Genomic DNA, 23,246 nt, shown 5'->3' on the forward strand with positions numbered 1-23,246 from the left:
GTGCCGTTTTCCGTGGCCCTCACAGTAACAATAGACATCAGCTAATTGCCTTATTTAAGCGGAAGTCAACTTTCACTCTCTGGTCTCTATAGATTTGATTTATTACATAATGCAGATCTACTTTATTATTCTAATTATTATTCTAATAATCATTATTTTAATAATAAAGGCATCATTATTATGATGATAAAGGCATAAGCGATGACTCAAATCAAACCAGGGGAATTTGAATATCGAAAGGACAATCAAATATTTTAAACTGAAGGACAGACCTATATCAAAATCTCATCAAGAATCACGCGATGGTACTTTCGAATACCGAACACGAGGAAAACAATCATCATGCATGCTTTCGAAAGGAAATTTCAGCTAGTGGATTACTATCGAAAGTTGTCCTAAACCATATGCAAACATTACTTTCAAATGTTTGACTCAGTAAATTTTGTCACAAACAAAGATTGTTCCTCAAATTATTAAAATTTATTTAAATTTTTAATCCGGACTAACTAAGGCTTACAAGCAACTTGCTGAATTACACGCCGATCAAATGAGCATAAGTGTTACTATACACTATGATGCACTTCTTTGTCGCTACATTTCATCTAATTTAAATTAGAATTTTAAATAAATTGACACAAATGCAGTACATTTAATTTAGAGTTAAATGGTATATTGCGAGAAATATATTAGGAAAATAATTTGTTTAATTATCATCGGTATAAATCAACAGAAGCTTATAGGTCATAAGCTTCTGATGTTATAACATTAAATATTCTAAATTAATTTTTTGATGGAGGGGCCGAACGCCTTCCTATAAGCCTATCTCATTTCAAAATCTACTAATTTAGTCAGATATTCCAGCTATCATGACCCAATCACTGAGACTAGTGCCAGTCACCCGCTCGGTTTCTCAAAAATCAACTCGGTACTAGTTTGTTCCCTGGAAACGTCGGTGACAAGCTACGGGCTTTCCCAACTTGAAAAAACGATACACACACACACTAGAGTCTATCAGCTAATAACCATCACGAGAGAACCAAGAAGATTTCTACATTCGCACTAAACCCAGCGAGCCAACTGATCATAAATCTCACCAAGATCGCGACTCGAACCCCTTGTAAAGAATTTAAACAAAGCCAACACAAGGGAGACAAACAACTTACTAGCGATCGTTTGGAACTCAAGCGCGCGGTGACATCGCAGCCTCCTTGCTTGTTCTTGTTCAGGAAGAAAAACGACGGTAAAATTAGTGCATTGATTCTTTCAGCTCTTTCTTTTAGTGGTTATAATACAAAAATAACAATATATATGACATAATTATATCCGAAATATATTAACAATTGTCTTTGATTTGATTCAAAGGTAAGATTGTGAATAAATTTCTCTGTATTATGGTAACTTATTAAATTGTCTCTGACGAACACATTTTCTGACGCAGGCTTGCTAAATTTCGCATTCATAATTCATAAAAGCTTTATCTGTGAATTCATAGCATAAAAGATATGATTCTAAATAAAGTCTAGAAAACTTTGGTTACAATCTTAGCCAAAGTTAACAAAACATTGCCCATTCCCACACTACACAATATAAAATTGCTTTCTTTTGTGAGCGACTACAAAACAAATATAGTGGTTTATCTGATAAATCGTAAAAACAGCAGTGAGCCAATGAGATTTCAAAGCTAGTAAACGTGATCAGCAGCAAAGCGCGGGAAGGGCGTGAGCTGCACTACTTTTGTCATCCAATCACAAAGCGAGGTACAGCAGAATTGACCAAAATCCATACTACTGTAAACATTCAATTTTCTCCTCGACCTTCTCGGAAAATTTCAGTCATCTTCAATTTTCTTGAGTTCCCATCCTCCTTCTCCGTCAAGGTTCAACTCAAAGTCGTGAAACTGAAGAAAACAAACCGATAGGGGACGTTATCAATCAGTGCATTTGTGCAGAGTCATTTTGCTTCTTCGTTCGTTCGGTCGTTCCTTCTTCGGTTCGATTCTTCGTGCATTCGTTTGTTCAAAAGTGCGTTCGTGTACTCGTTTTTGCGTTTGTAGGCGAACTCGTCTGTCCATTGGCACACCTGTTACCTTCGCTCGTTCGCGCTTTCGTTCGCGTGAATGATACATACCTGCCTGAGGGATCTCCTGTGACCAATGCTTGACACAGTGATTCCAAAGTCCTTGCAAATCGAATACAGCTTGCTCTCCGTGGAAGTGTCTAGGGCACTTGTTGCTTCATCAAGGACTGAAGAGAACAAATGATGTTCCATAAAAATTAAAACATTCATTCCTACGATTAAACTTCCATTTCGTGTTTATAATTTTAAACCTTGTCGAAAAAAGTGGTTTTTTTTTTACTTACGCGCAACTTGTGGTCGTTGATAGAACAAACGAGCGAAAGATAATCGTTGCATCTCTCCTGGAGTCAGCATGTCCTCCCTGCATCAAAAGATATTTCAAAGCTACACATATGGAATAATAATCAGTCTTAACTAAAACTACGAACAATCAAACGACCAGCAGATTTTCTATGAGAGAATTTCGAATGACTTAAAGCTGCGTTGCGCCTTAGAAACGACCGGCTCACAATCACTTGCTTCGTAAGCGCAAAGCAAGTTTTCTTCGCATAGTTAAACCAGCACAAGCTGAGGAGTATAGACATGCGGAGGCGTTCGAGATTTCAACACCTACCACTTGCATTCCACAGGATTATCAAGGCCACCTACTCGGCCGCATAAATTTGCCTAAGGACGGAGAAAGAAAGTACACAGATAAACCTCAGTAAAACTAATTCAAGTAAATTAACCCAAGGAATTTTAAATTAAGACGACTCAAATAAACGCGAACTGAAGGAAACATAACTTTCTACTTCTGGAAATAAATGTGTACCGTAAATCGTCAATTAGCCCTCCCCCCCCCCCCCTCTTTAGAGGAAGAAACTTTATTAAGCCCCTCCCCATATTAAGCATTCCCACCCCTCCCCCTCAAAAAACAGAAATTAAAAATACACTCCATGTCAGTACGATCAATTTATTCAAGTACTGTACTTTTAGTTTGTAATTTCAAATTGCTTATGGTGATCGACTGATTAATGTTATCAAGATAATTATGACAAATCATATAACTCATCAGACCTAGCCGAAGATTTTGACACCGCCAATTTGGCAAATGAAAAAAATGTAAAATGAGAACAATTTTTGAATAAATACGGTACATCACATCAGGTTTTGCACAGCAGCCATGATGTTGCATGGCAAGAACAATAGATTATTTTTCCCATGGGAAAAAAATTTCTTTCTTATGTAAAATATTTTCATTGTTCCTGCCATGCAACATGGCTGCCATGCAAAACCTCTATAATCCTGATAGTGAACATCGGGTTAAATCAATAAGCTCCCCCCCTCTATTAAGCCACTCCCCCTCTAATAAGCCACTCCCCTAAAGTACCTGAAATAAGTAAGTCCCCCGGGAGGCTAATTAGCGGATTTACGGTAACTGGCGTTAAAAATTTGTAGTAAGGAAAATCAAAGTGACGAAAAACGGGATTTAGTTGAGACTACAAGAACAAATTTCTTTGAACATTTTGAGTAACAATCTCCGATTCAAACACAGGTTGGAAAATTTTTTCATAGAGGAAAGTGTTGGGCTGATGTCTTCTCGCAGATTTTAGAACATTGGTAGATCCGATTCACCCGATAAACGTATCAAGAAAAGTGGCTCAAATTTGATAACAATAGGCTTTGTTAGACGGGCGAAAAATGACCCTATATGGCCATTTTTGAACAATGGCGCAACAGCTTCAGAACACACGAGGGATTTGTCGAAGCTTCCGATTAGCATACGAGCGGCAAATTTAAACGCTCGGAAAGACTAGACTTTAGAACTATGACGACTTTAGTTTAGAACTATGACAGTTTCTGAAGAAAGATTTATACGGGGAGAGGTGGTCTGAACGAGACACAACGTATTTTGAATTCTCGATGTGTGCATTGCCACATTAGCGGTCAATTTTTTCTTGGGGTAGACCATTGAGAGTTGACTCGACGAGACAAATTTACATACGTATGATGCACGATCCTCGCAGGAGGATCGTACATCATACGTATCTAATACTGCAGTTTAAAATATATGAACTTCATATATACATTGTATCAGACAAATTTACGCTACCCACTTCCCCAAAGTGGCTAAATCAGCGTTTAATTTTCCTTGGGGTACTCCGGTGACAATTTATCTGTCGTGTGCAAATATGCGCTACCTACTCTTCCAAAATAGCTAACTTGTGATGCCAAAAATTTTTTTTCCGATTAGTCACAAACTCTTTCTCGTCGCTTCGGCCAAAGTCCCTCAGCGCTACAAAGAACAAAAGGACTATTGTTTACTACTTAATGTGTGAATTTGAGCCGGAACAATAGACCATTTCAGTTTTTGTTTCCGAGATGTTCACAAAGGAGTGGAGTGGAGTGAACAAAGAAATGGGAGCTGTTACGCCAATGTTCCAAATTGGTGTTGGTTTTATAGCAAACTAACATTTGATTGAAATCACTAGATAGGAGCAGTGAACAAGTGAAAGGTAAGCTAAAGCTCCCATCCCCTCCCCCCTTTTTCTGTTCCAGAATTTTTGTTTACGAAATCTCGATATTTCATTTGCTTAGATAAGAAGTTCACTTAATTTACTTACAAGTCCCACAGTATCGAGCAATCGAAGAAGTTTCTCGTCTTCGTCACCTGTGTTTTAAATGAAAATATGGAAAAATACATATTGGTAGATATGCGCAAAGTTTCACTGGCCGAAATTTCACGACCACATTTAGTTTGAGTACTAGATGGGCTCGCTAGTTAACGGTACACGTTCCCTGCAAGGAACACCGCTAACTACCAAGAGGAAACAAATAAAGCGCTCTTGAACATCGAGGACTAAAACCAAATTAATCAAAACAACCAATCAAGTCAAAAGTACATGTCAAAAGCCAATGGGAACGCAGAGCATACGTGTACACGAACAAAAGCGCGGGAAAAAATAAATCGGCAAGTGGCCATTACTGTTAGTTCTGCATACGATTGGTTCAGAGAGAAGCGAATGTTTACGTGACCAATCGGAGAGTGTAATGAAGCAACTCAATCCGTCCCGGATTGCTCGCGATACTCAATTGAGAATTGTTTAATTGGTCATTAACAACTGAAAGTCCTAACGCAAAGCGGCTTCACATCACAAGCGCCTCGAAACTCCGACAAAAGCTAGGCATTGTACAGTATTTCGGGTCGAAATAAGATTTTGCCAAGATATCACTTCGTTGCGCATGAAAACATAAATCATAACTGTTATTACCTGCTACAGAGTGGCCTCCATGAAGAAAAACATTTTCACAAGGGTAAGTTATCTAAAAAAAAAATCAATAACAAAAAACTGATGATTATGGTATCTCAGGGAAAACCAAACATCTTGAATCGTATTTTCCCATCTATGGCAATGCCATGGGTATTGCCATATTGCCATCCATGGCAATGCCATGGACTGATTTTCAATTTAAAACGATATAACACCGACCAATGACAAAAAAGCGGTTCACTAACAAGAACTCAGAGAAGACACACATGACCGACGAAAAGCGCGGGAAAACGCAGCACACGTCTTACTTGACGTCATCCTAACACAGTGGCCAAACTTATCCGGCGCATGTGCTAACGTTGTAGAGGCTAATTGGCGTGTCAGAACTAAGTTGTCGTATAAAAAATCAAACAGGCGTGTAAGTCGCACTGTTTGGAAACCGTATAACTGTTTTGTTAAAGCTTAAAACAAAATAGTAAATAAGTTCTGTTTAGAGAAAATCTCGGGTTTTTTTTTTCCCACTTTTATTTCCTTTTACAGATTTCCAAGAACGGTTTGATGTTTTTCTTCCCGCATATTTTGCGTGACAGTGGTTGTTTCTTATGCTTTCATCGAAAATTTTGCACGGAAAATTGGTGCCGGCACGGCTGGTATAAATTGATCCCCATGAGCATGCCTTACGTTTGACCGCTGTGCTCCCCACATTGGTTGTGTTTTGCCGCGTATTTCTTAGCCAATTATTGTTCAGATCAGGTCTTAGAATCGTCAAACGTGTTTTCTCTCACCCATGTCAACTTACTTTAAACTTTCTCATGCCGTGATCATTTTACACCGTATTCTTGTTCATTTTCTTTCGTCTGTTTCCTATGGTTGGCGCTAACATCTTCTAAAGAAGCTTACCTGTTCCCGTAGTGTACCATCCGTCACGAAAGTCTTTTGTGGTAAAAAGAAGGCAATTTTGGGATCAAAAGGTAGAAATCGTATAACCTCTCCTGTAAAAAAAACATGGAAAGGAGAAAGTGACCGGAGAAATCGTTGCATCAGATTTTCCCACTTAGAGTGACAGCAAAATTTTTAGATATCCATGAATGCTTGTAACGTTTAGAGCGCGCGAAAATTTCTGTCCGAAGAACAACCAATCAGAGACTGTACATAAATCGTCATGTAGTGGCATCAACAACATAAAAAATAGGAATTATTCGGGAAAAATTCTGGATTTATATTAGTGCTGAGACACCTGATGCAATAGAAGACGATGAAAATATATTCAAAATTGATAAGATAATTCTACTTAAATCCATGTTATACTTAATTACTAAATATATCTACCTGAAAGAGGAACCCACATTCCGCTTAGGATCCTAAACAAAGAGCTCTTTCCACTTCCTGAAAAACGGAAATAAAAAAAAAAAAAAAACACTTCAATAAAATATCCTGACGGGTTGGGGTCCATCCGGATGCGCAAAACTACTTTAAGTTTGAAGGAATTTGACTTCTTAATGTTTGTTGGTAGAAATGTAAATAGTTACATGAAGTAATGCTGACAAAGTCGAACGGTCTAGTGGCTTCGTCTCTCAAGGTACATTTACCGCGTCTGGCTCCCTTTACGTATTTGTAGGATTTTTTTTTCTATCAAGGGATGTAAAAAATACACTTAACCAGATTGTTTCAATCGATTGGCTTATGGCGCTCCGCGATTGGTCTAAAAAACTCGCGCCATTCCCTTAACCAATCAGATGCAAAGCTTAAACAAATGACGCTTTTGTCATTCGCGTTTTCCCGCGTTTGAGGTTGTTCCATTGTAATTATGGTGGCTTCTTATAGGCTCCCCGGTATTGGCTATGTTCCCATTGGCGGTTGTGGTTGCCCCGCTTACAGACATTCTCAGAAATTCTTCAATGGCTTTCAAATGTATGGTAAGTCAAGGAGGGCGAAAAGAATTACCAGTACTTCCTGTTAAGAGAATATTCTGGCCATGGCGAATCTCCAAATCAAGATCTAGAAAAAATTCACAGTGAGCTTTAAAAAAAGATTAAAACTTAACAAACTTACTTAATCAAAAATATTACAGGAAACAAACAATAACCCAACTAACTTATTAAATTATGCCAAACAGTACTTCACACCAATTAAAGCAAAGATAACAAAGAATCAACAAAGCATTTATCGTTCATTCCGTTTGATCTGAGTGTAACATCTAAAAAAAGGTTGGTTTTATCGCCAGAATTTTTTAATATTTTGTTACCAATACATCTGTTGCATGAACCAAGCTAAGATAATTATGCAAATATTATTTCTGATGCTAAAAGTTAATCTATGGCTCACCTTTGACAAGAGCGTCCGTGCAATTTGGTGGAGCATAAGAAACACAGCTGAACTTGAATATAACATCACTGTCTTGCGAAGCCAAATTCTCAACTCTGCTGTACCATTAAAAAAAATAGTAAAAAATGCACTGTTATCTGAGCTGAGACACCAAACCACAACTTCACCTTCCTAAGCTTCAAATGCCAATCACTCCCTTTCAAAGGCCCCAGCAATGATTTTTGTTTTCATCAGTCCACGAACAGAAGAAACAAGAAGTAAACATGCTCTTTTAACAAAATAGATTCCATGTTGCGCTGCACCTGTTCAGTATCATAATAACAGATTTGCTAGTAATTTCAATTTTTTTTTTAAGACCAAGAGTATCCACTAACAAGGGAAAATCATCATTCAAATTCTCTGGTTCAAAGATCTGGGAAACTGTACCCAACAATCTTAAATATGTGCCCTACAATACCTTTAAGAAAGAATGGAAATGCCAACTTTTGCTTAATCAAACTTGATTATTTTGCTTTACTTTAGTTTACTGCTGATTTATTATTAGTAAGAATAAGTATAGGCTGCTATTTGTGTGATCATTACTGTTTCCAACTAGAAAGCTCTTGCTACCTTGGCTGCCGTGCACATCTCAACCTTATTTTTATGGCCAAATATTACCTTCATTTTTTTTTTCTCTTTCTCTTATATTTAATGTAAACCCTGTAAATGTCATTTATAGTGTGATATAAAGAAAATTGAAATTGAAATTGAATCCCGGATCACAGATTGCATCAAAATATAGTAACAACAAAAAAGTGGTACGAGTGGTACAGCTGATTGTGTCACTGCAGATGTTCTGAACAAGTTTTTATATCAACTGACAAAAAAAAAAAAAAAAAAAAAAAAAATGTGTTTAGTGTGACAACACCCTTGCATCTGTCCTTCAATAGATCATGAGTAAAAACCAGTAAAAATGGGTGTAAAATTCAGCTTATCATGTATTATATAAACATCTACATGCAATTCTATGTTTCTGACTTGATTACCCTAAATATTCTGGATCTTCCATCATCTTCTGGTTTGTTTCAGTTTTCATGCAAGAAAAAACTTCAAACAGCTGACCTATCCTGGGGGGACCAAGAGGAAGTTCATATTAATATTAAAATCGATGCAAATTCAATTATAGAGAGCCAAACAATGCCCATGAAGCATTTCTTATTAACATCACCTTGACTTTTAAATTTCTTGTCTTTTACTAATAATTGTCACATTTAACAATTAAAGCCAGGATCATTTTCTGCTCCCCCCTTTAACCCTTCAATCCCAGAGCATGACCAGCATCTTATTTCTCCTTACAATATCACCCCTGAAGCAAACATTAAGATCACGAGAATAAAGGAAATGATCAACAACTAAAGCAGCTCTTGATTGTTGAATAGATTGTCCTAATGTGCATACTGATTTTAGGCCCAAGCAGGTAATTAATATGATATAATTTGGATATATCAACAAAGTTGAAATGGTAAATTGGCCTCCATAACGATTACAAAAGCTGACGTTTCAAGCGTTAGCCCTTCGTCGGAGCGAATAGAGGAATTGTGGGTTGTGTGTGCTTTTAAAGGCAAAAAATGGAGCTACGTTATTGGTGGGAACATGGCAACGAGAAAAACATGAATAAATTAGTGGAATGAAAAGCGTTCATTGATCCCTGTGGGATTTAGACTCCCGGTTTGAAAGATGAGCTTTTGTTCAAGATTTTTACAGCTTTCCAAGCCACCTAAGTGCAAGGAAAGACCGCAGATTGCAATTAATACCGCAATTAATACGATACCTGTGAATATATCCAGCCATGTTGGTAACATCTACAGACAAGTCAATCAGCTTTGTGCAGCAATTTATCAGGTACATTGCATAAAATGAGTTCTGAAAATTTGGGATGAATGCAAATTTGTAGTTAGAAAAGAAAAATAAGATATTTAGCTTTTTCTTAGAACATTAAAAAGGAATTTACTTATAAATAAATGATAAATATTATAAATATAGAGGCAAGACCGATACAACATAGATAAGTTTTGAAACAGAGCACTATATTTCGGCTGGCCAAACCAACCTTCTTCAGGTGCATTGGGAATTGACAGAGAATAAAGCTGGTACTTAGATAGCTGTATGATGTTATAGCGAAAATACGTAAAGCTAATTTGATTGACAATGAGATAATAATTAAAAATATCTAGAAATAGTAGATAAAATATTATTTTTATATTATTATTTTGGGCCGATTAGATCACTGCTGATCCAGTGTACAAGTCAGAGTAGGATTATCGTCCACGGTTGCTTGCTGAAAATTTCATAAATATTATAGCCAGATAGGAGGCCTAGATATCCACAGATTTATTGTGAAAGTGAAAGGAAAGTGAAAGTGAATGATGCGATACCTTAATAGCAGCATAGGCTGAATTGCTAAGGTCTACAATGTTACTAAGGTTGAGATCGTAACGAAAAGAGACTTCATTCCAAAAGTGATATAAGAATTAAGCCCTGGCCAAAGAGGGGAGAGGAGGGGGGGAGAGGGACTGCCCCCTCCCCCTCCCTGTCCACCAATAACACACTGAGACATAAAATCTGGTAGACATCTTTTACTGGTTTAAGGATCAGATCCCAATGCAAATAGCAAGTGTTAGGTTTTGATAGTTTAAAAAACTGAACCTTTAAATTAACATTTTAAGCCATCACAAATTGTGTTTGAGGAATTACTGAAAGAAAGATTATACGCAGCTTGCCCCAACCATTGAAGTTTCAAACATATTTGGAAGCAAATCAATCAGTTTATGCCCAACCAGCATCAGCGCATTTTGCGCCACTGAATTATATGAGGCCACACACTCCCAGTCTCCAGGAATCAGTCTCCAGGGAACCAAATAGTAAGTGTACTATCAGTGATATCACTTGCGGAATATTGAAAAGCAATGGAAACTGAGACACTGTCGACATACCCTACTTATCTCTCCTCCAAGAGCAGTTATAGATAAGTTATCAAACTTTCCTCCAAACAAAGCAATTGCTATAATCAGGTAGCTGAGAATTCCACCCACATAATCAAACAAACTTGTGGAGACTACAAAATAACATGAAAAAAAGGTTGATCACAAAATAATGAATATTTTACCATATGAATGATACTGCCATGTCCCCACCCACCCACACCCCCCCCCCCTCTTCATTCATTGGAAATATTCCTTTATGTGAGCTACATGTAAAGGGCATGAGCAAGGCCACAAAAATCCACCTAAGCCAAGCAGTAAATGCAAGCTGAAAGATAAAGGGAGGAAAGAGAAAAAGTGACAGTTCTATCATAAAATTCTTATTGACCACATTAGGGTGGACTGTATGGTCCCAAAACATTTCCCATCCAGCCATTACATCCAGCCCTTACACCCAGTCAATAAGTACAAAAGAGTTACTCATTTGGCAGCTTCCGCTAAATTTAATTTTCAGTTTCTGTTGATTTTATTATAATTTTTAAGTACTTACAGAACAAGAAGCTCTCATAGGTCACAATTCTGGTCTGAACTTTTATAAGCGACTAAAAAAAAAAAAAGGAAAAAAGCTGTGCTTAATAGAATGATGTAATGAGATGAGCCATAACATTCACTATTTAACAGGAAAAAACAGCAAACAGTGACATGAGGGAAAGAATTAAAACTGTTCAGTCCCATTTATAGTTTGAATTCACAGACAAGGACTATCCACCAGCCCGGTAACTGTTGCAGGTCATTTTTGTTTTTAGTTAGTTTTATTTTTTCCTAGTAGGTAAATTTTTTTTTCAACTAAGTTGAAATTGTAAATTGGCCACTGTAACGAATAAAAAAGCTGACGTTTTGAACATTAGCCCTTTGTTAGAGCGAATTTTCACCTGGTAAAATGTTTCTCCCAAGTTAAGTTTTATTGTTTTAAGGTAGGAGCTGAGTTTGGGTCAGGATGGCTTACCATACAACAAAAGCATTTTGCTTACAGGGTTTGTGATCAAGCCTCAGCATTACAGTTTTAGGGTTAGGGCCAGGGTTAGTAACTTTCTATGCCAAACGTATACTAGATATAATTAAAGAGCTACATGTATGATATGGTTATGTATAGGTGGTTAGTCTGAAAATGGGAGGAGTGGGAAAGGAAATCTGGTCAGGGGATGGAAAAAAAAAAACAGGGAGGGTGCCAGGAGAAACTGGGGAGGGAAGTAAGGTTTTTTGAATTTTTTTTGTTCAGTAATGAACAATACCTGTAGCTTTGAGTTTGTTTTTCTCATTTCTAAGCCAGCAGATCTATAAAATGCTATTGATTCTGCATTTGATCTGATCTGCATGTGCTTGAACCTGAAACAATTTCAGTGTAAAAATCATAATCAACAATACAGTCTATTGGTAAAGATCTTACTTTTAATACACACAAGTCTCTTTTATCGAATCCAAATTTTGTCAGTTTGACTTTACAAATCCTTAAAGAGAAGTCTGTTGAGAATTTTTTTCCTTGTTTAAGCCAGGCTTAATTGCAACACAATAACCTATGGTAAGTAAACTGTTCTATTTACATCAAAAAATATATCAACAAACAAGAAAAATAAAAAAACAAAGAAAAGAAGTTCCACCCCACAAATAATTCATTAGTTTGTGTTTACCGGCTGCCGTGCTTTGTCAGGCTTTGTTTAATCACTGGATGAAGAGAGATAAGAGGAAATTACCTGAAGTCTCCTTCAAGCTTTTCTTGCTTTACAACCAGGTTAACAATTGGTGACATTATTAATTTGTTTATGATTGTTCCGCCAATGAAGAAGCCATATATGCACACTAGACCAAGATATCCTGAACTGAAACCAAAAAAGACAAAGTACCCAACAATTAAAAGGTATGGGTACATGTTAAATTAAATTAATTTTGATCCACTGGTTACTGCAGTTGAGGAAGGCAATCAAACACAACCAATAACTGGGTCAGAGTATTTGCTGAAGTCAGTCTCAACCAGCAGGCAACCATTTATTCCAATAATTCCCTTCTAGGTGACGCCCTGCCCTACACCACCGGCCCTTATCCTCTACCAACCTGTCCCCCTAATGCTACTCCAAAAATGAACCCAAGGCAGAATTTAAAACAACATCAGCTTCCAAATTGGGCCTTAAGGTCCAGTCTTCTATATGCTTAATTCTTTCTTTTTTTTTTACTCAGTGCTTATTGTACAGTAATACTCCTCACCCTCCCAACCCCCCCAAAAAAAAACTGAGTTAACTCTGCCTGACCTAGCAGCCTGAGTAAAAAAAATTTGGAGGGTGGGGGTGGGAGAATAAGAGGGGTGGGGGAGAGGAAGGGGGTATGCTTTCAACAAGTCTTGAACCACTGTAGTTTAGGTTACTCCAACACTACGTTTCTGTACCTCCTCCACCCCACCCCTAACAACCAATTTTGTCAATTTTTTTCTTCTGTTTCCCAGTAACCATTAATTTTTCTGTGTGAATATATCCTTAAATGGCTTGTTTTTCTATTGTGACAGCTAGTGCAGTTATATCCTAATAGCATTCCTAATAACTTGTCCTTATCCAAAAATAATTATTATATAAATTATGATAATCACCTCTGATAGCACAGGTAAGTGTAGTATGTAATGGTGAAAGGAGAAACCACCACAACAACGATCACTTTTCTAAATGCCTCACAAAATCTCTCCACATCCTGTGTAATCCTCTGATCTCTGATAAAATATAAGGAATTTGGATAAGGAATATCCATTACTTTAAAAAAAATAATAAATATAAATAAATAATAAGAATCCCAGCCTTAAGTACACTTTAGAATCTCTGGCCAGCTATGGAGTTGGATTTGGATTGATGGGCATCTGCAGTTTTGTTTTGCCATACCATCAATAACAATTCTGTTGCAGACTCCTTGGGAACATGCGCCATGTTTCACAGGGCTTGAAAAGTCACACCCTGGGTTGTGATGTGATGGAAGGATTTAGGACAAAATTCACGACAAGCTTGGGCAAGGTCCAAACCTGTACTTCCCAGAAATTATTTGGACACTTCCACAGATGGAGCTACAATTAGCTACAGTGTACATGAATGTAATGTGGAAGGCGAGTTTTAGTGTGTTCTTCCTTTCCACCAGAAATGAAAATAAGAAAATTATCCGTCTATGTGACATTGCTTAGATATTAATAATTATCAAATCTTTGAGCCCTAACAGAAACTAGCATCTACTTTCTCTTTACAATAATTATCACCTGTGAATCAATCATTACAGTCAAGAGAATAAACAAAATGGTCACAGATTAAAGAAGCTCTTCATTGTTAAATTAAGATATACAGCCCCACACTTACAGGAACTGAAAAAAAATTATTCATTGAATAGAAATTCCCATATTAGGGCTGCCTGTAAAACTTTAAGTTGGTCCTAACTCAAGGCTGTGCTCTAAGAAAAATTGAAGGGAGCCCAGTGCTCTGAAACTGCCAAATCCAGGGTGCCCAGCAGATGCTTTTTATGAAAAAACTAAGATTCCTGAGTCGCCCAAAAGCAAAAGTAAGGTGCCAGCTCAGGGGCAACTGGGCACTTCTAGACCACAGCCCTGCTACGCACAATCCTATGACATGCAGAATGTAGGAAGAAGGAAAAAGGACAAAAAGAGAGACCATTATGGTACACTAAAATGCTTATTTACTAATGAGTATTTAGGTTGGGCGAGACAGAATTAAATATCTTGCTTAGGGACTTCACTGTTTGGTCCTCAGGCCAATTATTTTCCCATCTGGCACTCCCATTCAGCCAATAAGTACATATCATGAATGTTCTACTTACATGTTATCATATTTGTCATCTAAGACGTTTAGTTTGTAATACGCCCTATGCTTAAAATAGCTTGCATGAAGTTTGCTACAAAGCACCTCTCTCCATTTGACATAAAGGATTCTAGAGACCAATTTCAATGCACTGTTTGCCTAAAAATACAAAACAAATGTCATTATGAAGGATATAGTCTAAGAAATTGTGCACACTTTTTTCATTATTATTTGATGAATGTGGAAGTTAACTTTAATTTATTAAATATGAATCTAGACATTGATTGACAGGTCCTGTACGGGTATAGGCACTTTATATATTAGTCCTTTCTTAGAGTGAGCAATTTGTTCAGCATGCAATTCATAAGACTTGGATAGACCCAATTAGCTATGAACCACACAAGTGCATTTCAATTGCTGGCTAGATATCTGAGCATGTTTTATTTGCAATCAAGCAAGCAAGCAACAAGTTGATTTCTATCTTCTCTGTGAGTTTTAGTTTTCTTCTACCCATACCACAGGCAGTTTTGATAGTTTCTATATTGCATTGGCGTTTGTAAAATATTCTTGACTACTGGATCATTGTTTTACTGTATCAGTCCAATAACTTTTATGTAACAGTGTGGTGTTTTAACTGACACAGGATATGTACATTTAATAAATAGCCTGGTCACAAAGCAAGACTTCTGTTGGGTGTTCAGTTGCCATAGCAAACAATACTATTACAATTTATAGCAATTGGTAAAAAAAAAAAATGCAAAAAAAACATTTATCGTAAAGAAACCTAGTGAAAACCACTGAGGCTTGCAAGATTAGGTTCCCTTGCAAACAGTACAGGATAAATCTAAATCTAGAGAGCAGATATAGAAAAATAATGCATTGATAAGTCATATAATAGTCCATAGTAAAATTACTAGTTGTTGATAGTAGATAGGATGCAAGAGATGAACAGCCCATGGTCTCAAAATAAAGAGAGTTGAAAATATTTTCCAAATATTTCTTTTACATAATGGCAGACCAAAGGAGTGAGTCTGCAGCCATGGATTATAATGGACAAGCAATCAATTAAAAAAAGATGGTTTTTTCATCTCAGTTGAAAACTTACCAGTGAAACACCAATGATGATTAGAAGAGATGATATCAAAAGACTTGAAAAGTCCTCTTTATCTCTGGCCAAAAGAACTTCATAAAATCTGCTTGGAATTAACCCAGTGTTGTATACCATCATTTGAGCTGGAAGAAAGTTCACATATGATAATTTGACTTTTCACTATCGTTCAAAACTTTTTCTGGGTTTCAAATATCTTAAATAACTATAATTTCTATAGGCTTCTGTCCACAATTATAGATATTGATTCAAAACAAGGGATAGTAAAATAAAATTATTCACCTCAAAAAGTTTGAAAACAAAGAAAAATTTGAAACATGAAATGTTAATATAATACCAAGACCAAATTGACATGAGGAGATTTAAAGGATGGGGAGGCATAAGGGGGGGAGGGGAGGGGAAGGGGAGGGGGAGGGGAGGGGGAAGGGCAAGAGAGTTCTGCCTCACCCCTATCTGCTCTTATCCCATTTCTGAGATTAAGTCAAATCATCCCTTTTTTATTTTATTTTCATTTTCTTTTTCACTTTTCATCTTTAGTACATGTCTTTAAATGTGTTGTTAAGGTCACCTGAAGCCTCCAAATTTGTTTTGTTTTGTTTTGTTTTGTTTTTTTTTTTTTTTGTTTTTTTTTCTTTCGTTTTCATTGTTTCGTTTTTTTCTTGTATTTTTTTTTTTTTTTTTTTTTTTTGAACAAAGGAAATAAATAAACCAAAACATTTGCACCCTCTCTTATGAGAAACAAACCCCTCGGTCCCAAAGGGTAGGAAGGGGTTGTGGATACAAGAGATGGGACATTCCTGGGGTTCAACGGATCATAGTTAATCGAGGGTCCCCTCGATTAACTAAGAACGGATTTATCACAGATACAATGAATATATGAGGTTCACATATTTTGAACTGCGGTTATAGATACGTATGATGCACGATCCTCGCAGTAGAGAGCGCTATTTATGCAATAGCGAAAATCAGACCTGAAAAAAATCAGGCCTGTACGGGATTCGAACCACTGACCTCTGCGATACTAGTGCAGCGCTCTGCCAATTCAGCGCTGCATGATTGGACAGCGCAAGTTTTTAGTAAAAACCGAGTTGTAACTTAATATGCGAACCTCTGTTATCGAGAAGAATTTAAATGAAATACTCCTGGCCTTTTTACCTGCCAAAGCAAACCCCACCAAGACCACAAAAAGAAGAAATGGTGTGGAAGAACAGCTTGGGTTCATGACTTTCCAACATCGCCAAAATCTCTTCACGAACAAGCGATCCAATTTGTATTTTCTTGAGGACCTGTAACGAATTAGAAGTAACAATGTTAGGCATATACGGCAAACGCAAATATCGATGCATGAGAACCTGTTTTAGCCGATGTATACCTTCTATAAACTGCCCCCATCGCTCACGTGTGTGATATATATGCAAATCTAGCGATATAATCAGCTGCAGAAACCCTAAAGCGTAACTTGCCATCAAACCGGAAACCGCGACTATTAGGCAAAGTCCATGTAGTGGCCAGCAGTTTCTCCCATGTAAACCAGTTTTCTCTCTTATCTTCGGACAAATATGGCGACGATTAGAAAACTAAGGGGTCGTCGCTCAATTTTTGTGTCCAGAGTGCCATGGACGGTTTGTCGAGGTTAGTCATGATCACCTTTTGCTTTTAGGAAATTCTTTTAACACAGTTTATTTTATTGGTATCAGACAGATCTTGCATCTTGTAGATGTGGACTTGGAACTCTTACCACGTGTATTTTCAATTTGTCATCCTATGAATAGCCAGTTGTAAATTGAATCTTGCATTGGAAATATTTTCTGTTCTCCGCCGCCTGGTTAGCTCATGATCTAGAGCGTCGGACTTCCCTGCAGAAGGTCGAGGGCTCAAGCTCTAGACCGGACCAACACTCGTGGTCTTAAAATAACTAAAGAGAATGTGCTGCCTTTGCTATGACATCTGCAAATGGTTAGACATTCTCGGATAAGGGCGAAAAACCGTAGGCCATGTTTCCTGCGCCTCTTCAGTACTGGTTATCAGAGGACATTAAAGAACCCACACACTTATCGCAAAGAGTAGGGAACGTAGCTTACGGTGTTGTTGTCTTGCGTTGATTTTGATATTGGGGTTATCTGCAAAAATTTCCTTCAAACATTGTAAACGGCTCAATGTAGTTTGGCCAAAGTCTCCCATAGTGTGTTGTAAGGCACCATGAGCTATAGGGCATGGCGCTTTAGAAATCCTTCATTACTTTACATTGCAATAACACCAGATTATCTTCTGCGTCTTGCTAAACAAGAGGCTAACCAAATCTGTCTTATTTCCATTGAAATGTGAGGCGTGAAAGTTTCAGCGCTAGTTACACAATGAAGGCAAAAATTGTTGGTTTGGGTTGAAAACTTGCACAGAGAATTAACAATCACATTTGGGAGTTAAACAATTACTTTGTGTTAATGTCATTTTAAACAGATACCCTCAGGGAGCACTTTCAACAGTTTGGGAAAATCACAAATACGAAAATTGCATTTGTAAGTACTTTTAAATTCTTTTAAATCATTCTTTTGTGCACTTTTATTTGTTCTCGCTCATGTTAGCCTAGTTTACCAATCTGCTTAAAAGAAAAAACATGACACTAAAAATTTTTTTAAAAATTGATAGTTTTCAAGAAGAATTGTAAGTTTGTGCTTTGCATTACTTTGCAAATTAAAAGGCTCCAGTTAACAATTTCATTTCCAGGAGTGGCCAAGAGAGAAATTTTCCTTACAATATCAATACAATTTCAAGCAGACAAGTGATAAGAATGAAGAAAGATAACAACTAGGTGCTCATTACTTGATCAAACACCAAATTCTTAGAACTAATATTATAAGAAATGTATGGCAGATAGTAAAGAGAATTTCTTGTGATATTTGGAGGGAAGAGGACCATACACCAAATGCAAATATGGGGTCCAATTTGAATTGCCATTGTTCTGGACTCACTAGCCTTTACTTCATGTGAAAATACAAAAGGATTATTACATGTGTGAGAGGCTTGTCAGTCCAGAACAATGTCAACTCAAATTGGATGCCACATTTGCATTCAGTGTATAAAGCTATAATCATTATGGTACAGTATATAGGTTCAAAAGTCTTGAGTTTCTGTTAAATCCAACTTACCGTAATTTCTGGCTGTTTACCCGCGGGTAATCTCTTGGTTTGGCCTTAGACACGCGCCACTGCGGGTAATAGGGAGGTGCGGGTTATGTAACAATTTTGAAATCTACTGGCAATTGAATTGAAGAAAATTCTCACCTTTTAGCGTTTCCACCTCTCAGATGAATTTTATTGTATTGAGTGCCACAAAGCAGCACGAAAACATGATGCCGACTCGAGTTTATTTCACGCACAATTAGTTGCGCGACGAACAAATTACTATCGGCAAGCATGTAAACAAAACCTTGATGGTCACAAAAATAAACCGTGGATAACCGGCGCATCAGTAACAAATTTCCAGTTAACACTAGCTTCAGCTGAAGAGAATTTTCCCGTTTTAAGGGACTTGTTAGGCCCAGTAGAACCAGAGATATTGATTTTTTTGAGAGGTCACCATGGCGCTGAATGATCGTTCGCACAAAATGTGGCCACGAATTCGCATTCTGTCAAGTATGCAATGGTGGGAATTGTAGAGCACATTTGTACAAATTTCCTTTGTTTTTAAGGTGCGGGTAACCTGTAGACTTTTTTTTTCGCTGCATGTAATAATCAGCCGGTGCAGGTAATCGGCCAGTGCAGGTAATCGGCCGTGCGGGTAAACGGCCGGAAATTACGTTAAATTTTTGGTAATTACTTGGGGGGAGAAAACTTAGTGCCACTGACTCAGCATGTTCTAATTCTTTCTTGGAAATGTTATCAAGGCAATTATTAAAGGCCAAGAAGATTCTTCAAAATGGTGCATTTTCAAAATTGTCTTTTTATTACAGTTTTTAAGCTTTTATCTTTAAAAAAAAAAAAAGAAAGGAACAAATAAGTAAAGGAAAGAAATCATACCATTTGTTCAGTAGTTCTTTTTCTCCTCTTTTTCCTTTCCTTTCGACTGACTCAAGTTGACATTTGTCGGATATTGTTTGCCTTCTTATTAAATTGTGTTCGTGTACTTTCCTTTGTAACAGTGATTTTCAGAGATGTTCTTGCTATAGAGATCTTAATGCGTGACAATTTTCTCTCCTAATCAGCTTTGGTTTGTTCATTTAGTTGTCTACATTTTTCATCCTACAACACAGGTCAAGGGCTAGAATTTTTGTAGGTGATATTAAAGTAACAAATTTGTAATTTATCATTTTGAACAGGATAAGTTTACAGGCAGACACAGAGGGTTTGGTTTTGTTGAATTTGAATCCCTTGAAAGTGCTAAGAAAGCACTTGCTATCGAATATCATGAGATTGAGGGATCTAAGGTGAGGTACTTGCTTGACTCTACTAACCTGTCGGACACAATAGCTGGCATCTGTGTTTGCATTTGCGTGTGAGGTTTTTCAAATAAATGTAAATTGAGATGGGTAAGAATCGATCAGCAGTTTTGGTTCAAAACAACTCAAACTTTGGTATGAATGGACTCAAATTTGGGTACAAACTCACTCAAATTTGGATACAAAGTAACTCAAACTTGGGTACAAACTGACTTAAACGTGGATACAAAAAACTCAAACTTGGGTACAAATTGACTCAAACTTGGTTTCAAAGACTCAACTTGGGCACAAATTGACTCAAACTTGGGTACAAAACAACTCAAACTTGGGTACATATCAACTCAAACTTGGGTATGAATTAACTGTATTTGGGTACAAAACAAACAGATACCCTTTCATCAACCCAGACAGGTGCAAATCAACTGTATTTGGGTACAAAACAAACAGATACCCTTTCATCAACCCAGACAGGTGCAAATCAACTGTATTTGGGTACAAAACAAATAGATACCCTTTCATCAACCCAGACAGGTGCAAATCAACTGTATTTGGGTACAAAACAAACAGATACCCTTTCATCAACCCAGACAGGTGCAAATCAACTGTATTTGGGTACAAAACAAACAGATACCCTTTCATCAACCCAGACAGGTGCAAATCAACTGTATTTGGGTACAAAACAAACAGATACCCTTTCATCAACCCAGACAGGTGCAAATCAACTGTATTTGGGTACAAAACAAACAGATACCCTTTCATCAACCCAGACAGGTGCAAATCAACTGTATTTGGGTACAAAACAAACAGATACCCTTTCATCAACCCAGACAGGTGCAAATCAACTGTATTTGGGTACAAAACAAACAAATATCCTTTCAGGGTGCTTCTCTAGGTTATAATTACCAATCATTCTGCACCGAAGGTCATTTTATAACTGGTCTATTCTTACCTAGTCAGTTGAGTCATTTTGTAGCTTTACAAATAAGTATAATTTCCCTGTTAAGAATGTTGAACCTTTTAAACTCTCAAGATTGGTATGCATATTCTCCATACTCTTCTCTATACATTTCTAGTGGCAATGACAGGGTGAATTTGTTCAACAGTCAAGAGCTTCTCTTCTGGTTGATCAATTCCCTTATTCTCATGGCCTTTATATTAGATCCAACTATGATACTGTACAGAGAAATACAATGCCAATCACTCTCAGGAGTTAGATGGTTAAAGTGAGGTTGTTTTTTTTAAAATAATTTTTGTAAATTAAATTGAATGAATATAAGATGGGTACAAATCGACCAGCTTTTTGGTTATAAACTCGATTCAAAATGGTACTGTGTATGAAACGACTGTGGGTGTGAAACGACTGGATACCCTTGTCTAGCAGAAATTTGTAAAGGTGATCGTCAGAAATATTAAATGGAACCACTCAGTGTTACAAAAGGTTACCTGCTTGCCATAAAGGTGTAAAGTTTTCACAACCCATGTCAACTTTTGTCTAATTAGACTGTGCAGCATGTTATCAGTCAGCTCTGATAAGACACTTTGAGGTTTATTGCCTAGCATGTCTACTTAAGTTTGAGTTATCAGCGTAGATTTAAGCCAAGGGCTAGTATGATTGGGTATATTTACAAGGTAGTAATGTTGTAATGTGTGGTAGATAATGGAGTTGTGTTAATTTTGTCTTAAAATACAATGTTCACATTTGCTTTCTTAGGTTTTAGTTTATCCAAATGAAGAAACACCTGAGGGCTCCACTGAAGTCTGACACTGCCTCATGTCTCTTCTTGTCAGCAGAAGAATTGTCAGTTATTCCAAGACAACATAGAATCCTTACTGGAAAAAGCAGTTTATAGCGAATTCCAAGCTAAACCTTGCCTGTTTACTTTGGGCAACTTTCTCAAATAATTCAAAGTGCTTTTGTGAATGTTATGGGTAACTTGTTTGCTAACAGTTGCTTTTTGTGCTTATTAAAGTGTTAGGAAAAGCTACCTGTAAATTCCTGTGGTCTATTAAGATTCTCTATGTAGCAAGAATGGGCAGAATAAAAGAATGGACTTACAAGGATTTGTAAAAACCTTATTTTGATATGTGTTTCTCTCTCAGAACTTTTGGACTAAGCAAGGTTTACCAAAAAATGGCAAAACTGCTGTTAGTAGCCAAATTGGCAAAACTGCCGCTAGTGGCCAAATTGGGATAACTGCCACTACTGGCCATAATGGCAAAACGGCCACTTGTAGCCAAAACTGCCACTGGTGGCCAAATAGGCATAACTGCCACTAGTGGCCAAAATGGCAAAACAGCCACTCGTAGCCAAAATAGCAAAACTGCCACTAGTGGCCGAAATGGCAAAACTACCACTAATGGCCAAAATGCCAAAACTGCCACTAGTGGCCAAAATGGCAAAACTGCCACTAGTGGCCAAAATGAGAAAACTACCAACTTTGCCATTTGTGTATGAAGATGTAACATAAATTAAAACCTTGAAATACTTGCTCGTTCTGTTTGCCTTCACACCCTCTGCCTCTTTTCGGTTTTTATGTCTGCTCCGGGGATAGATTCAATCTGGGAATATCGATGTGCTCTCTTGACAGGATCTCCGCCTTTACTGTAGCAATATACGGTCGGACCTGTATTATTTCCTACAGGAAATGGGTAGGTAACTACTTAATACAGTAGCAAATTGCTTGCGCAATGTTCATGGATAATATTTAACCTAACGGTCTAAGGAGGAAAGATAATCTTCAATGCGTTGAGGGCATTTGAACTCAAGGCAATAATACTGACACCTGGGGATAAGCATGGAATAAATTTTGCCTGAGAGATTATTTTTAGTTTCATTTTAGTGGTTCTACTCAAAGGGACCGTTCAATGTATGCGGAATACAATACAAACAGGCCGTTGGGACCCAGAAATAGAGGTGAAGATTACAGTTATCATCTTCATTGGGATTCAAGTCTATTCACAATGGGGATTAGGATCTTCAACGTATGTGATAAGTTCTTTTTGTAAGCGTTTACTTACTAACAAAGTAAATTTTGTTTTATCAACCGAGTTGATAATGTAAATTTGCCACCGCAAAGAATTTCAAAGCTGATGTTTTGAGCGTTAGCCCTTCGTCAGAGCGAAAGAAGGGCTAACGCTCGAAACTTCTGCTTTGAAACACTTTACGGCCACTTTACGTTATCCGCCTATGGAATAGTTCGGAAGTGAATATCAAGAACTATTCACCTCCCATAGCAGCCAATGAGACAGAATCGC

The 23,246-nt window shown here is 37.3% G+C and overlaps 2 protein-coding genes across 5 annotated transcripts; one reads left to right on the forward strand and one right to left on the reverse strand.

The window, feature by feature from the left end:
- Positions 1 to 458: 458 nt before the first annotated feature.
- On the reverse strand, positions 459 to 17,051 carry LOC111327322 (lysosomal cobalamin transporter ABCD4). 4 transcript variants are annotated; one of them, XM_088762370.1, is made up of 21 exons: positions 16,929 to 17,051; positions 16,712 to 16,842; positions 15,554 to 15,681; positions 14,468 to 14,607; positions 13,248 to 13,364; positions 12,364 to 12,489; positions 11,905 to 11,998; positions 11,163 to 11,214; positions 10,625 to 10,746; positions 9,463 to 9,554; positions 8,678 to 8,758; positions 7,653 to 7,747; positions 7,272 to 7,325; positions 6,657 to 6,713; positions 6,228 to 6,319; positions 5,328 to 5,379; positions 4,680 to 4,726; positions 2,690 to 2,742; positions 2,361 to 2,437; positions 2,128 to 2,243; positions 459 to 1,897 (listed from the first exon to the last, which is right to left on the reverse strand). In XM_088762370.1, the coding sequence occupies exons 1-21, from the start codon at positions 16,946 to 16,948 to the stop codon at positions 1,829 to 1,831; spliced, it is 1,815 nt and encodes a 604-aa protein (XP_088618496.1). In that variant the 5' UTR covers positions 16,949 to 17,051; the 3' UTR covers positions 459 to 1,828. The 4 variants fall into 4 exon arrangements, 2 of the variants coding, with proteins under 2 accessions (XP_088618496.1, XP_088618495.1); XM_088762369.1 differs by having other exon boundaries at positions 7,653 to 7,750; XR_016002197.1 differs by lacking the exons at positions 459 to 1,897; positions 2,128 to 2,243; positions 2,361 to 2,437 and adding an exon at positions 4,261 to 4,351 and having other exon boundaries at positions 2,685 to 2,742; positions 7,653 to 7,750.
- Positions 17,031 to 22,052, forward strand: LOC111327324 (SRA stem-loop-interacting RNA-binding protein, mitochondrial). Its single transcript, XM_022931482.2, has 4 exons — positions 17,031 to 17,188; positions 18,014 to 18,072; positions 19,872 to 19,979; positions 21,703 to 22,052. The coding sequence occupies exons 1-4, from the start codon at positions 17,116 to 17,118 to the stop codon at positions 21,751 to 21,753; spliced, it is 291 nt and encodes a 96-aa protein (XP_022787217.2). The 5' UTR covers positions 17,031 to 17,115; the 3' UTR covers positions 21,754 to 22,052.
- The last annotated feature ends 1,194 nt before the right edge of the window (positions 22,053 to 23,246 follow it).

This window comes from Stylophora pistillata, chromosome 6, assembly GCF_964205215.1.
Source record: "Stylophora pistillata chromosome 6, jaStyPist1.2, whole genome shotgun sequence".
Classification (NCBI taxonomy): Eukaryota; Metazoa; Cnidaria; class Anthozoa; order Scleractinia; family Pocilloporidae; genus Stylophora; species Stylophora pistillata.

What these genes read in the sequence shown, in the direction of transcription:
- LOC111327322 (XM_088762369.1), bottom strand. Translation starts at nt 16,948, where the DNA reads ATGGGGGCAGTTTATAGAAG. An exon ending in ATGGTACACTACGGGAACAG is followed by an intron (nt 5,380 to 6,227) that starts GTAAGCTTCTTT and finishes TTTTTTTTTTAG; the next exon opens with ATAACTTACCCTTGTGAAAA. An exon ending in ACAGGAGATCCCTCAGGCAG is followed by an intron (nt 1,898 to 2,127) that starts GTATGTATCATT and finishes TGTTTTCTTCAG; the next exon opens with TTTCACGACTTTGAGTTGAA.
- LOC111327324 (XM_022931482.2), top strand. Translation starts at nt 17,116, where the DNA reads ATGGCGACGATTAGAAAACTAAGGGGTCGTCGCTCAATTTTTGTGTCC. An exon ending in GCCATGGACGGTTTGTCGAG is followed by an intron (nt 17,189 to 18,013) that starts GTTAGTCATGAT and finishes CATTTTAAACAG; the next exon opens with ATACCCTCAGGGAGCACTTT. An exon ending in ATGAGATTGAGGGATCTAAG is followed by an intron (nt 19,980 to 21,702) that starts GTGAGGTACTTG and finishes TTGCTTTCTTAG; the next exon opens with GTTTTAGTTTATCCAAATGA.